Source organism: Saccostrea echinata, unplaced genomic scaffold (assembly GCF_033153115.1).
Source record: "Saccostrea echinata isolate AGI-Se365-2 ecotype Australia unplaced genomic scaffold, CSIRO_AGI_Sech_v1 ptg000027l, whole genome shotgun sequence".
Taxonomy (NCBI): Eukaryota; Metazoa; Mollusca; class Bivalvia; order Ostreida; family Ostreidae; genus Saccostrea; species Saccostrea echinata.
In genome coordinates this window covers 2,539,403-2,552,016 of record NW_026889776.1, presented here as the reverse complement: position 1 = coordinate 2,552,016, position 12,614 = coordinate 2,539,403, and the positions used below count along the sequence as shown (strand labels likewise).

The window sequence follows — 12,614 nt, the reverse complement described above, 5'->3', positions numbered from 1 at the left end:
TGGTAAGTGGCTGTAACTGTGCTTTACTGTAACAGTATTTATTGTCTACAGTATTTACTGTTTGATTCTTTTATATTTACATTCAGTGCATTTTTTCTTATGAAATCCATTGGAAATCTACGACGTTCAAATATCTATAACACACATGAAACCTTGTCACTGCGCGGTAGAATACCCAGTAAGAACTATATGCATTTTCAATACTCTACGAACACCCAAATGTATATTGTTTTGACTCTGTTTAATTACCAGGTAAAAACAATTATCCTGTTAAATTATCGTAAAAATACAACAACTGTGCATTAAAAATTATTTGTCATATTTTCCCATCACAGTGTTCATTTGCGTTATTTAACTTTCCAATGTCACAACAGCTCTTGCGTCTATTAATATTAATTCATAATGAAAATAAACGAAATAAACAATTTTGAAGAGAGAAAATTAGAGAATGTAAATATAAGCATTGAATTCTTATATTTGCATGCCGTCTGTCCTATAACACACCTGGCCGTGCCGACAAATTATCATACAGCGCTAACGCGCGCTATTCAATTTGTCGGAATGGCCAGGTGTGTTATAGGACCGACGACATCCAAAAATAAGAATTCAATGCTTAAGTATCTTTTCTCCAGGTTGTACACCAGCCTAAGACTGTTTGGCAAATATTACCATATCTAATTGTATATTTATTTTTATAATATGTTTATAAAATACATTTATTTATTAATTTGTTAAACACAGCTTTCCAATACACATGACCTAAATGAAAGTGCTGGCAGTCAAATGACCATATGCTTGTGGACTCTCAATTTACATATAAGGCCTATATTAAATTCTGACAAGCAAAGAAAACTGTTTAATGCTCATTCTTCTTTTGACACATTTCATCATGTTTTGATATACTTTCCACTATCAATTTAATGTCCCACATTTATGAAACAACATTTCCATTTTCCCACATTAATTTTTTTGTAAAGCAGAGATTACTACACCCATTTCTTCTTTAATATTATCAATTATCAGTTAGATAAGTGTGAATCTTTCATGAAAAATTCCAAGGGAATCCTTATTTACATTTATCTGAAATCAAGACCAGACAAAAAGTCAAGGATTACAGAATTCAATAATCTCTGATCTACAATGAACTTTAATTTTAAAACTGGGATTTTCCTCTGGAGAATTCCCTAAAGTCTGATCATTCCCTCAGATATTGTCTGAATCCATCAGGTTTGTCTAATTACCCTGAAGTACAGGAGATCAGCCTCCACTGATAAAGGGGCTTAAGCCAGACAGTTATAAATACAGACTGGGACTAATTGCAGACTGGACAAAAAGGAGCTGAAAAATACTGAAACAGAAGGAAGTATGTCTGAATTCTGCACTCAAAGAGACCCCAAATCCATAATAATTAACCATAGCTGATATTACAGGTGAATAAATATTGAGTTCTTTAATAATAACTGCATAAAAAAAATTCAATAAAAATCACCTCTAATAGCTTTAAGAGGTTTATCACCACATTACAGTAACAAAGGAAATATTAAGATTGTTCACATTATAAATTAAGGATCGATCTTGCACAATATTTGGGATGGAGTAGAGTCATTCATCTGTCTCTTTCTCTTAGTAGTACTACCGTAACTATGGTTTATCAATTATAAGGAAAACAAACTATAAAATCAATAGGTTTTATTTAATGCTGTCTATTTGTCTAAAGACATTTTAAAATAATTAAAATACCACATTAAAGATGTAATTTGATTTCCTTCTTTTATGTTACTTTACAGCCAACACTGTGATATATGTGGAATAGCAATATTCTGCAGTTTAATTACTTTGATTTAGTGAAGCTTTGTAAGATTTACCCATTGCACATTGTATCAAATCATTTTAATGTCATATATTCTCTTCTTTTTATAAAAGAATAAATCTATCTTTCAAATAAAAAAAATAAATTAAAAAAAAATACATCAAAAAATAAGATATCACAATTGCAAAAACTCTCTTGGAAAGCAAGAGTTTAGATCGAGCTGGTAGAAATCAAGCTTCTCAACTTTGGACTTCATGGCAACAAAGTTTCTCTGCCAAGTTTGTTTTCTGCAAAACTACAGACCAATATCCTACAGTTGTAAATCTACTCCCTTTATCAATCTGATATAAGCTGTTATGTACTTCAATAAATTGTGATTAAATGTTAACATTTAATTTTTTAATTTACAATTTTTCACACTAAACTGCTTTACGGTGATCAAAATGTTCAAGTATCATGAAGCAGTACATGGTTAAATAATTTGATAGGAGACAGTGTGTTTCTATCATGTTTTCTTACCAGTCAGAAATAATTACAAATATGTCTCGCGAGAGTAATAAATTGGGTGATTCATGCTGTCTCTCGTTACTTTCCACTGTCTCCATTTTTCACCCTTGTTAACCTTATCTATTTGTTTTCTCCTACAATTTATTTTTCTAGGGATTCAATTAAACTTTACTGATATTATCAATTCATAATTAAAAATAATGGGGAGATCACATGACCTTGCTGCTACTTATTCAGACAAATATGGAATCGTGACAGAAACAGAACTACAAAAGGTAACTCTGCATTTCAATTCCAGGAAATAAAATGTCATACATTGTGAATGTTCAGGTACCCTTTCTTTAAATGCATTTATTGAGCATTTTGTACAAAATTTTGACCATCATCAAGTTTCTAAACTTTCTATCCTTGTGGTGATTATCCTAGTAATTTAATTTTTAAATCACAAATATTGCACTTGCGAAATGATTAAACACTATATAACCACAAAATACTTACCATGCAGTGGATTATGATAAAGACTCCATGTTTTTTGAGATCCTTTTATTCGTTTATACAAAGTCCCATACCAAGACATATTGAAATTAAATTTTCTTGTTCGATTTCTGCGTCGATGAGTCATGTTTGCATTGGACTGCCCATGTTCAGATGTGTGAAACATCATGGCACTTTTACAAAACAATTTATTCTCTTTTAACATTTTAATTCAATTTCTGGTAAAATTTCCTCTAGCTTCCTGCATTTCAGAATAGTTTTGATAGAAAAAAACCTCTATCTGAATCTGAAACCTGTTGAATGAATTTTCATTCCAATACTTCTGTTTCAGCCATAATTGCTCAAAGAATTTTGTTTCACATGCAATTTCCCCTGAAAGGAAGGAACCTTTTTAAGTAATCCAAGCCATATAAAGATAGATCATCAGTGGAAAGTGTGTATCTGCTTCTTCATGAATTTTGATCGTTCAATATGAAGGCCCATCCATCAGTGGCAAAATTTCCTTAAGCAGGCACAAGATTAAATCTCTCAACTTCTGAAACATGTCTTAAATCATGGATATGCCAATCAAAAGTTTTCTTAATATACTTAAGATAAAATCAAGGGCATGTATTACTGAGCAAAACATCAATAACAGCAAAGTCACTAAGAACAAAAATCCTAACAGTCCCAAAATAAGAAAGTAATGGAGAGGACATTACTTTGAAAGCTGATTGGTGGAACCAAATGAAAGCTGCACTTTATCACAGCATTTCTCTGAGGACCATTTTGATTCCAGCTCATATACTTATTATGTAGTCCAACCCTTCATTTCAAGAACCTCCAATCATGGTCTACTGCCATGATTCACAAGAAAATGAATTTCACTATCAGTTTCTTTCTCAGCCTCAGTATTCCCTGAAGTGAATTCATTTTAATTGCAGCCCTGACAAAATTCTATGCTTTTATTCAAAAAGGAATACAATATACTCCAAACCAAGATGATCGGTCCTATTGATGAGAAAGAGAGACAATATTACATGTATAGAAATGACAATCATTCACATTCCCTGGTTCAGAAACCTCCTTTGTCCAGTAGTCCTCTAGGAATATGACATTTCCTATATATTTGTACGGAGAAGTGATTTTAAAGTCCTGTCACTGATTCTCCTGCTGTGGTTCTTTGACTTCCTACCATTTACCTTGGGCTATCATCACTAACACTGCTCATCCCTAACAGCCCATCACCACGTTTTTTTTCACATGCTCTTTGACAGATAGTAATTGAATAATTCTCTTTAGACTGGCATTCCAACACCCCAAATTGATAATGTCATTCCAAAAACTGAAATCCTTTATAAAAATCACATTTCTCAAATAAAAATTCAATGACTTAATTCATCAGACAGACGGGGAGGTGGATTTTAAATAAATGCATCAAGTGACGATCAATATGTTAAACACTTAGCATCACTAATTTTTGTCACTAGATTCCAATTCAATTTTTAATCACGACTTCCAGGAATGAACATAACGAGTTAATAAATCGCTTCATTAAAGACTAAGTATGCCTGTCTTCTCATGGTAATATGAGATAATATGCAAAATAATTACACAGCAAATCATGGCTGTACATTTAGAGGCTAAATATGCTGGAGAAAGTTGAGATTTTGATTTATTCAATGATATATGTATAATTTCCAAAACCTCAAGAAGCAAAGATATGATTTTATAATGATTTTTAATATTTATAAGTGCAGCATAACAATTGATCTTTGTTTTCAAACTCCATGATATTTGATAGACATTAGCTTCAAAACTTAATTTAACTTCTCATGAGCTAGGCTGTCTGGGTGGAAATAATATTATATAAATATTGCATGTAGTTGAGTGTAACATTGAAAATTTTCACCCCAAGGAAACCATTGTCAACCGAGGTGCAGCCGAGGTTAACAATGGTTTTCAAGGGGTGAAAATTTTCAATGTTACATTCAACTACATGCAATATTTATGATATTATACTGAATGTTTTATACAAATACTTATCACAGTGAACCTTGCGCGCATAAATTCTGCGCATTCGCTATTTTTTGGTATAACACCCGATGTCAAGCAATGTTGACTGTTGCTACACTGGAGGATGTGGCTTCATCATTCAGCGGTCAATAGTGTTTTTTAACAAATATTTCTCAACAAATCAGATTCAGCTACTGTAAACGCGGAAATTTTGACGACATGCTAATTTTGACTATATTGACGATTTTTCTTCGTCAAAATTTCCACTCGTCAAACTTCACATCATATATATATATATAGCATCACCACAGACATTGACTATTATAAACTTTACCGCTTATTTTTCTTGGCTTTCCCCCATTAGAAATAGATCAAAGGTAATTTCAATTTTTTTGTAAATAATTATGAAAACATATAATCACAGTTTTAAAAGCCATTGAGTCTAAACAAGTGTGCCGTATACTATTAACACCCATGATCACAACATTCTAACTTTACTTTGTGTAATTATCACGCCGTGCTTGACCTACTTTATCACCCCAGGCAATTGATCTCGTATAATGAAAACAAAATTTATTCAATCAAATCTTATACACTGTAGATGTTTTTTACAAGCAAAATTAAATTTTATTGATGCCAATGCTTGTAAAATGAGTTCACCAGGAAGCCGCTGCCTTTGCTTATAATAACAGCGTGAACTTTCAGGACATATTTCGCATGAAGTGGCTTAATCGTAGACAATCTCAAGTCTATATCAAGACAACTAAGCCAATGTTTCCACCAGGTTTTTGGTCCTCTGGCGAAATCAAAGATACATAACTCTTGATTCAATATTTCGTAAAAATTAACACTCGTCAATTTTCGTAAACAAAAAATCGTCAACTTTTCAACTCGTCAAAATAACGACATTTACAGTAATTTACATGAAAGTATAATATAACAAAATACTTGTGTGATGTCGTATAGCTAGTATGAACTATTATACACACTTTCACATTTATAATTTGTCTTCCCATCATTAAAATACTGTAATTCACTTTTATTCGTGAGAACTTTATTTTTGCGTAATTACGCAAGCTAAAGTACTCGTGCAAATGTCATTCTTGCATATATAAGTATTCCTAAAGATTATATAGAGCAATAACCACAATGTTGTGAAAATTTTGTCTCCCTAATAAAGAGTAAATGTCCAACTCGTGGAAATAAGGAGTCAGAAAAATTTAGTGATCTACCATAATAAATATTTGATGACAACCAACGAAGAATAGCATTTTATTATTATGGATAAGTTTTATTTCAATTCAATTTAATCAACATTTAATTTTTTTCACCCTTTATCAATAAGATTGGTGCATTAAAAGTTAATAATAATCTATTGAGGACACCCCCCCCCACACACACACACACATCCCCCATCTTCCTCCCCTTTAGATACAAGTAAAACCACAGAGTGCTTTCAAATAGATTATGTATGCTTTAAATTTCTCTTAAGAAAAAAAATGCAGCAGTGAGATGCAAACATTGCATGCAGCAGGTGCTTGAATCTTCCTCATGAAAGCTCCTGGTCTGGTCTGGTGAGAAGCTTGCAGTCTTTTATTAAGACTTTCATAAATCATTCACAATAACATCAATCATAAGAAATTGACCCTTTTGATCTCCCATACATAATACGCATTGACAAAGTGTCAAAATTTGATACAACATTACAATCTGCAGGGAAATCTTATTTACTCTGAAGAGAAATATCTCTCTCATAATGAGCCTAACTGGAAAAAAAAAAACAGCCACTGTTATTAGTATACTATAGGTCTATAAATTCATTGTAGATTCTATAGATGTTTGCTATTCATATGAAATGAAGTTTTCACTTTTGCAATCATGTGAACATATGACATTGGACTTTTGCCAAAAAGAAAGGAAAAAAGACATTTTCACTAATAACGGACATTTATGCAAAATATATCTGCCGCTAACTCTCTAAAATGGCAGAAATATTAATAATGAAAGTTTTCAATAAAAATCTTTAATTTATTAAATCCTTTTAATGATATTACTGGTCATACAGTAAAACTTGGTTCCAGTGTAGTTAATACAGGAACCTGAGAATTTACTTACTGGACTATATCCATAATTCATTATATCCGTATAACAAATTCTTTTAAAGTATAAATAGCTAATTTGCAATATAGATTTTTTTCGTTCAAGTATAACTACCAAATGCATTTAGGGAAGTATTAAATACCAAATTTATTTTGGAGTTCAAAAGTTTTCGGATGAATTGAGTTTTAAATATAGATACTTCTGAAGTTAATGTCAGTTCAATGTTTAAAAAAAACTGCGAACAATAGTATTGTTCTGCCGTGCCTACCTCCAAATTTCCAAAGTTAACACATTTGAATGATTTTTCATATTTATTTAGATACACATGTATTTATGTGAATTTTCATAAAACATAACTTATTTAGCAAAAAATAAGAGAGATAACTCTTTAATTTTGGTTAATATTGCATTTTTCACTATAGAAATCAATGGAAAACAGGAAATATTTTTAAAACATCTTAAGGGTCATTTTTCCATTTCCATGAGTTTTGAAAATCTAGGAATTTTTAAAACCTGATTTTAATGGATAAAATGTTCAATCTCCCTTTTGAAAAAGAGTTGTAAATAGAAGCAATTAAGTTTTTGACACTGGTTTTTAGATTTAATCAATTAATAATGAACTCTTCTTTGAATTCAATCATTAGTTTTAACGGCCAAACTTCCATTTATATTGAATTAAATGGGTGTAAAATGTAGGCGGGAATCGAGAGTCACCGTGCGTGGTTCTTTACATTCTTGAAAATTCGCTTTAAAAAAAATGTAGATTTCATTATTTTTAACTTCTAGGGGACACAAAATCAGTTCACTATGACCGCAAATTTTCTATATCTGATTTTGTTATTTAATTAAAATTTTACTAGGAATCATTAAGAATTTTGGTGGGGATTGCAAAAAACTTCACTCTATTCGTAAATTTGCTATATCAGTGTTTGTAATAAATGAGTTTACTGTATATCCAGATATGGAGGCCAAGTTGAGCACTTAGTAGGGCAGTTACTTCGAAGACAAGTGGTTATGAGAAATGATACTAGCTAATAGGTAAACATCAACAGGTAAATATAAGCAATTGTCCTTCCTCCTTGTCAGGTAGACAATGCCTCATCATCTTGTAAAAAAAAAACTTCGGGAACATCTTGGGTGACTTTTAGAGATTTATTCTGTCCCTCCCTAAGGTTTTTTATTTGCAGGAAATATTTTCATCTTAATACTAGAAAAAACATGCCCAATATGCCTCAATCTGCACCTTTGTAACAACAGGAATTTTACCCAACTCTGAAAGTTCTTCAAAGTAGAAGCAGAAATTGTGGGGATGAAATTTCATTGATTTTTTTTATCTAAAATCATTTTCTGGAACTTATTTCATTGTTAAAAAAATAACCATACTAGATACATCACCACATAATAGTTTCTTTAGGTATTTAATGTTATCAACAAAAGAAATGAAATTTAATCCCCAACAAATATTTCTGCCTTTACTATATTATAAGGTCTCTTCTGATATAAAAATGTAGTTACAAAGTAGATCTTCTAAGCCATATTCTGTTCAAAATTTCTCTGAAAATCTTTTCTTTCAAGGTCATTTAATATGCAATCTCGAGCAAGAAGGGTGAAAACAGCTATTGGCCATTTTGTAAACGAATTTGATTTAATTAACAAACTAACTAGGTATTTTGTGCTGCCTGCTGGTTAAATACTAGTCATTAGATGGTGGGATGTGAACTGAGTTTTTTTTTTAATTCAGTTTTCCAAAGGAAGGTGTGAGGAAAAATACTTGGATGTTGGCATGAGGACTTTGTGCAATCTAAAAACCATTTTCCTGTGTTTCTTGCACTTTTCCAAAGAGCAGATGAATTCTAGACATATATAAACTATGCAAAAAATGATTGTGAAGGAGCAAAGATTCATCGATTATACTATACAGGGTTCAACACTAACATTTTTAGGCTTTAGTCCGGCCGGACTAGTGCTTCTTTAATTTTATTAGTCCGCAAGCGATTTTATGAGTCCGTCAAAAAAAAAAACATCAATGTTTTGTAACAGTTAATTTAAAAATAAATATTGCAATGTACTTTTTATACTTTTTTGAAATAAACAAAGCATGAAATGTTTTATTTCAAGATTCGTTGAAATCTTGTTGAAATCTCGGGATCAGGAACTACGATCGTATTCCCGATCTCGTTCATTTTTCCCTATACATTTCATCCAAATGTCCGACATCTTTCTTTATGTGTCATACTAAAATATTTAATTTCATACTAATCAGTCCTAAAATTAGCGCCAAATTGACTTGGAATAACATAACTTCCCGCCTAGAAGCTAGAAAGCTAAAAATACATGCAGGATTTTTGCAGTGAAAGTTGTCGAGAATAATAATTTATTGGTAATTTATTGATAATCGGTAATTTATTGATTTTTTCCAAAAATTTTTATTAGTCTATTCGGACTAATTAGCCACAGATTGTATTAGTCCGAATGAAAATGTATTAGTCTGAGACTAACGGACTAACGTTAATGTCGAACCCTGCTATATCCATAAGGTACACACCACAAATTAACAGCTACATGAAATAATAATATTTACACAGAATGTTCCCAGGGTTGTTAGTAATTATCATACACATTATGTTGTTGGTTTGACACTTATTAAGGAAGTGATTGTTCATTTGTTTTATTCAATATTCCCAAGAGGACATGTGGGTAAATAGTATAAAAGACTCAGAGAACTTTAATAGAAATCGTCCTACACTTGTAAACAATAGTGCACAATTTAAAAAAATCATTTCACACACTTCACTAAAATATCAAATGAAATATTTAATGTAATTTAAAATATTTTGCTTCAAAGACAAACTTCATAAATACTTAAATATTTTAATCAGAGAATTTCAATTTAGTGCTGGAGGCTCACGGAAGAGATGGGAGGTAGGTGGGTGGATTGGGGGAGGGGGGATAGTAACCAATATGATCATGTTCCACATTTTCATGACAGGGGAATATAGGATAAATAAACACACTAGTTTTGAGTAAGATATGCTAGAATTTGTGTCCATTTTACATTATATTTTACAAATATAAAGTTTGATTAAAGCTTGGATTTCCTTATCTGTTGATTGAATTACAGTATAAAGATATTTTTTAAAAATCCTGAAAACTTGAAGTTTTACTTGATGACATGCAAGTGTATTAAAATTGTTTCACATTGTCCAAAATTTTCATTTTTCAACTTTTATGTATCACAATTATTTGTTATCAATGCATAACAGAATTCTGAAACTTAACGACACCTGTCACACACACATCATACAGCAAGTATGCATGCAACTGAGTATGCATGCCAAGTGCATGTGATAATTAAAGTTATTTATTTGATAAGCCAATGCTTCATATTCTACATAACTAAATCATTACTTCTGCACCCTCTCTAGTAATGTTCTAAGAGTTCACACAAAAATGACCATAGACTACTGATGTGGAAGCAATCCCCAGAAAAATAACCTGTGAGAATGAAGAAATAAAAAAGACAAAATTGATAGAGAATTAATCTTGCAGAAGCACACTAGACATTTCCAATGGTGAGATTACCAACTTCTTCATCAAAAGTTGATATGCTTGCAATTTGCCACAGTTGATGAAGAGGATTAATGGAGCCTTATATCACAGCCTTCTTGGGTTTTATCCCTTCAGTCAGATAATTGTTTTCCCTTGTCACCAGCAAATTGCATTGGCTGTAATCAAGACAGCATAGTCCCCAGGGAGGACAAGTAATTCCAAGAAATAATCATCATTTACTCCCTCCAGCATATAATATATTTGTCTAAGTTTGTCAACACTGTCAAAAAAAATCTAAGCATTGATACATTATATCATAACTTTCTGAGAGGCCAAATTCATGTCTTTAAGCAATTTTTTCTTATATAAAAGTTTTAAATTATAAGAAAGTAAGTTAGAAATTGTAAAACATTATGATAATGTATTAAAGTTACTAGTCAGAATTTTCTGTTATGCAAAGAAAGTAGCTATATATAAACATAAATATCAATTTTGCAAAGATAATTCTTAGAAAAATCACAGCATCATATTTAAATATGAAGTTCATATTTCAAAAAAGATCACAAGATTCTGCATGCACATCACTCGGAGGCAAACCTGGAAAGTATTGAGAGATCAAAGAGAAAAAAAAATCCAAAAGAGCTTTAATCGAAAATTAATGAGTAATCCAATGAACGCCAAGTAATTCTTAGCCAATAGTATCAACTAATGTTTTGACAGATTGGAGTACACTTTTGGAGTATGCTTTTGGCAACGCCCCAATAAAACACCGTAAAATAAAACCATGACTGTCTGTTTAACACTCTTGCGAATCCCATTTCCATTTTTAGACCACTTCTTATATGAATGGTCCTTCATTTTGGCAAATTCAATTCATAACTCTCTGTTGTAGCTTCATCTAGTATCTTGTGAAAGACAACTGTTTATTTCTATGGCAACAATACGAAAAAACATTTATGTTGCCAAAAGTGCAGTAAAAATCCATGGACAACCAATTTTAATTCATTATAAATTTAAAGTAATTTGTTATATCTGTTAACTTTATCGTATATAAGCTTGAATTCATTAAATTCTGTGTGATTGTGTAACCATGTTTTACTTTATGTAAAAATTATTCACGTTTCTGCCATTAAAGTTTCCCCTGCGAGAGTATCAAGAATAATTCTTGAACTTTTAAGAAAAGTTCATGAATTATATTCTTGAATCTGCTCATGAAATATTCATGAAGATCCTATGAAGTTAAAATTGGACACTCATGATTTCATGAATTTTATTCATGAAAACCAAGTTAAAGAATATTCATGAATAGTGGGTTGTTCATGAACTACTTACTACTCTTGAAAATTCATGAACTTGCTTGAAGAATTCATGAAATCATAGTGTCCAATTTTATGATCTTTCATGAACATTTCAGGAACTTTTTAAGAACATTATTCTTGAATTACATAATTTGACAGAAGGCCAAATTACTGTGAGTACCCTCAAAATACATGTACATAAATATTCTATTCAAAATTTGATAATATATAAATAATGAGTACAATATTCTGAACTAAATGCTATGTATTAATTCACTGAATTTATAAATGTATACAGCTTTTAGCCAACACACTCTTAAACAATTACATGTACAGCCTGGATCAGTTTCAGAATCTTAAACGACACTTGTGTTCTTCTTTTGGCACATTCAAGTAAGTCAGATGCCTGTGGTGCATTTGTAATCACTGTCAACTTTGCTTCTTCACATTCCAAAAATGAATTTTTCTCTATGGGTGTCTGCTGGATCACTCACTAATTCATCCAAAATTGAAATCCGTCCTTTAAATCATGATGTGGTAATTTTTTTCTTATGCTCTTTTACAATAGGCCTTGTTTTTCATTTCACTCTCCCTGAAAATACATATACATGTATATAAATGATATGCCAAATAGAAATAAATATTACAGGGAACAGGATACTTTTAAATAATATGGGAATTGTGGTGATGCTGCAACTGGAGGCCAGAAAAAATATAGGAATTACCTGTCTTTTATACAGAACACTTGGTCTTTAATTTTTAAAGAGTCAGGAATCCTCAGGGAGGAGTCAAAGTCAATTTGTAAAGAAAATTTTAAAATGATTTTAGTTTCAATTTAGAATCAAGTTTCCTTTTTTCCC

General features: G+C 31.3%; 1 protein-coding gene across 2 annotated transcripts in view; it reads right to left on the bottom strand.

The window, feature by feature from the left end:
• The window catches only part of LOC133193431 (protein Fe65 homolog), a 60,436-nt gene that overhangs the window by 21,441 nt on the left and 26,381 nt on the right, over nt 1-12,614 (bottom strand). The window contains exon 1 of one of the 2 annotated variants that reach the window (XM_061329369.1): nt 2,816-3,372. The exons of the other annotated variant lie outside the window; for it this stretch is intronic. Within the exon in view, the coding sequence (XP_061185353.1) occupies nt 2,816-3,017 (202 nt within the window). The 5' untranslated portion in view covers nt 3,018-3,372. Of the gene's footprint in view, nt 1-2,815; nt 3,373-12,614 lie in introns of those variants that run through there. 2 annotated transcript variants of the gene reach the window in all.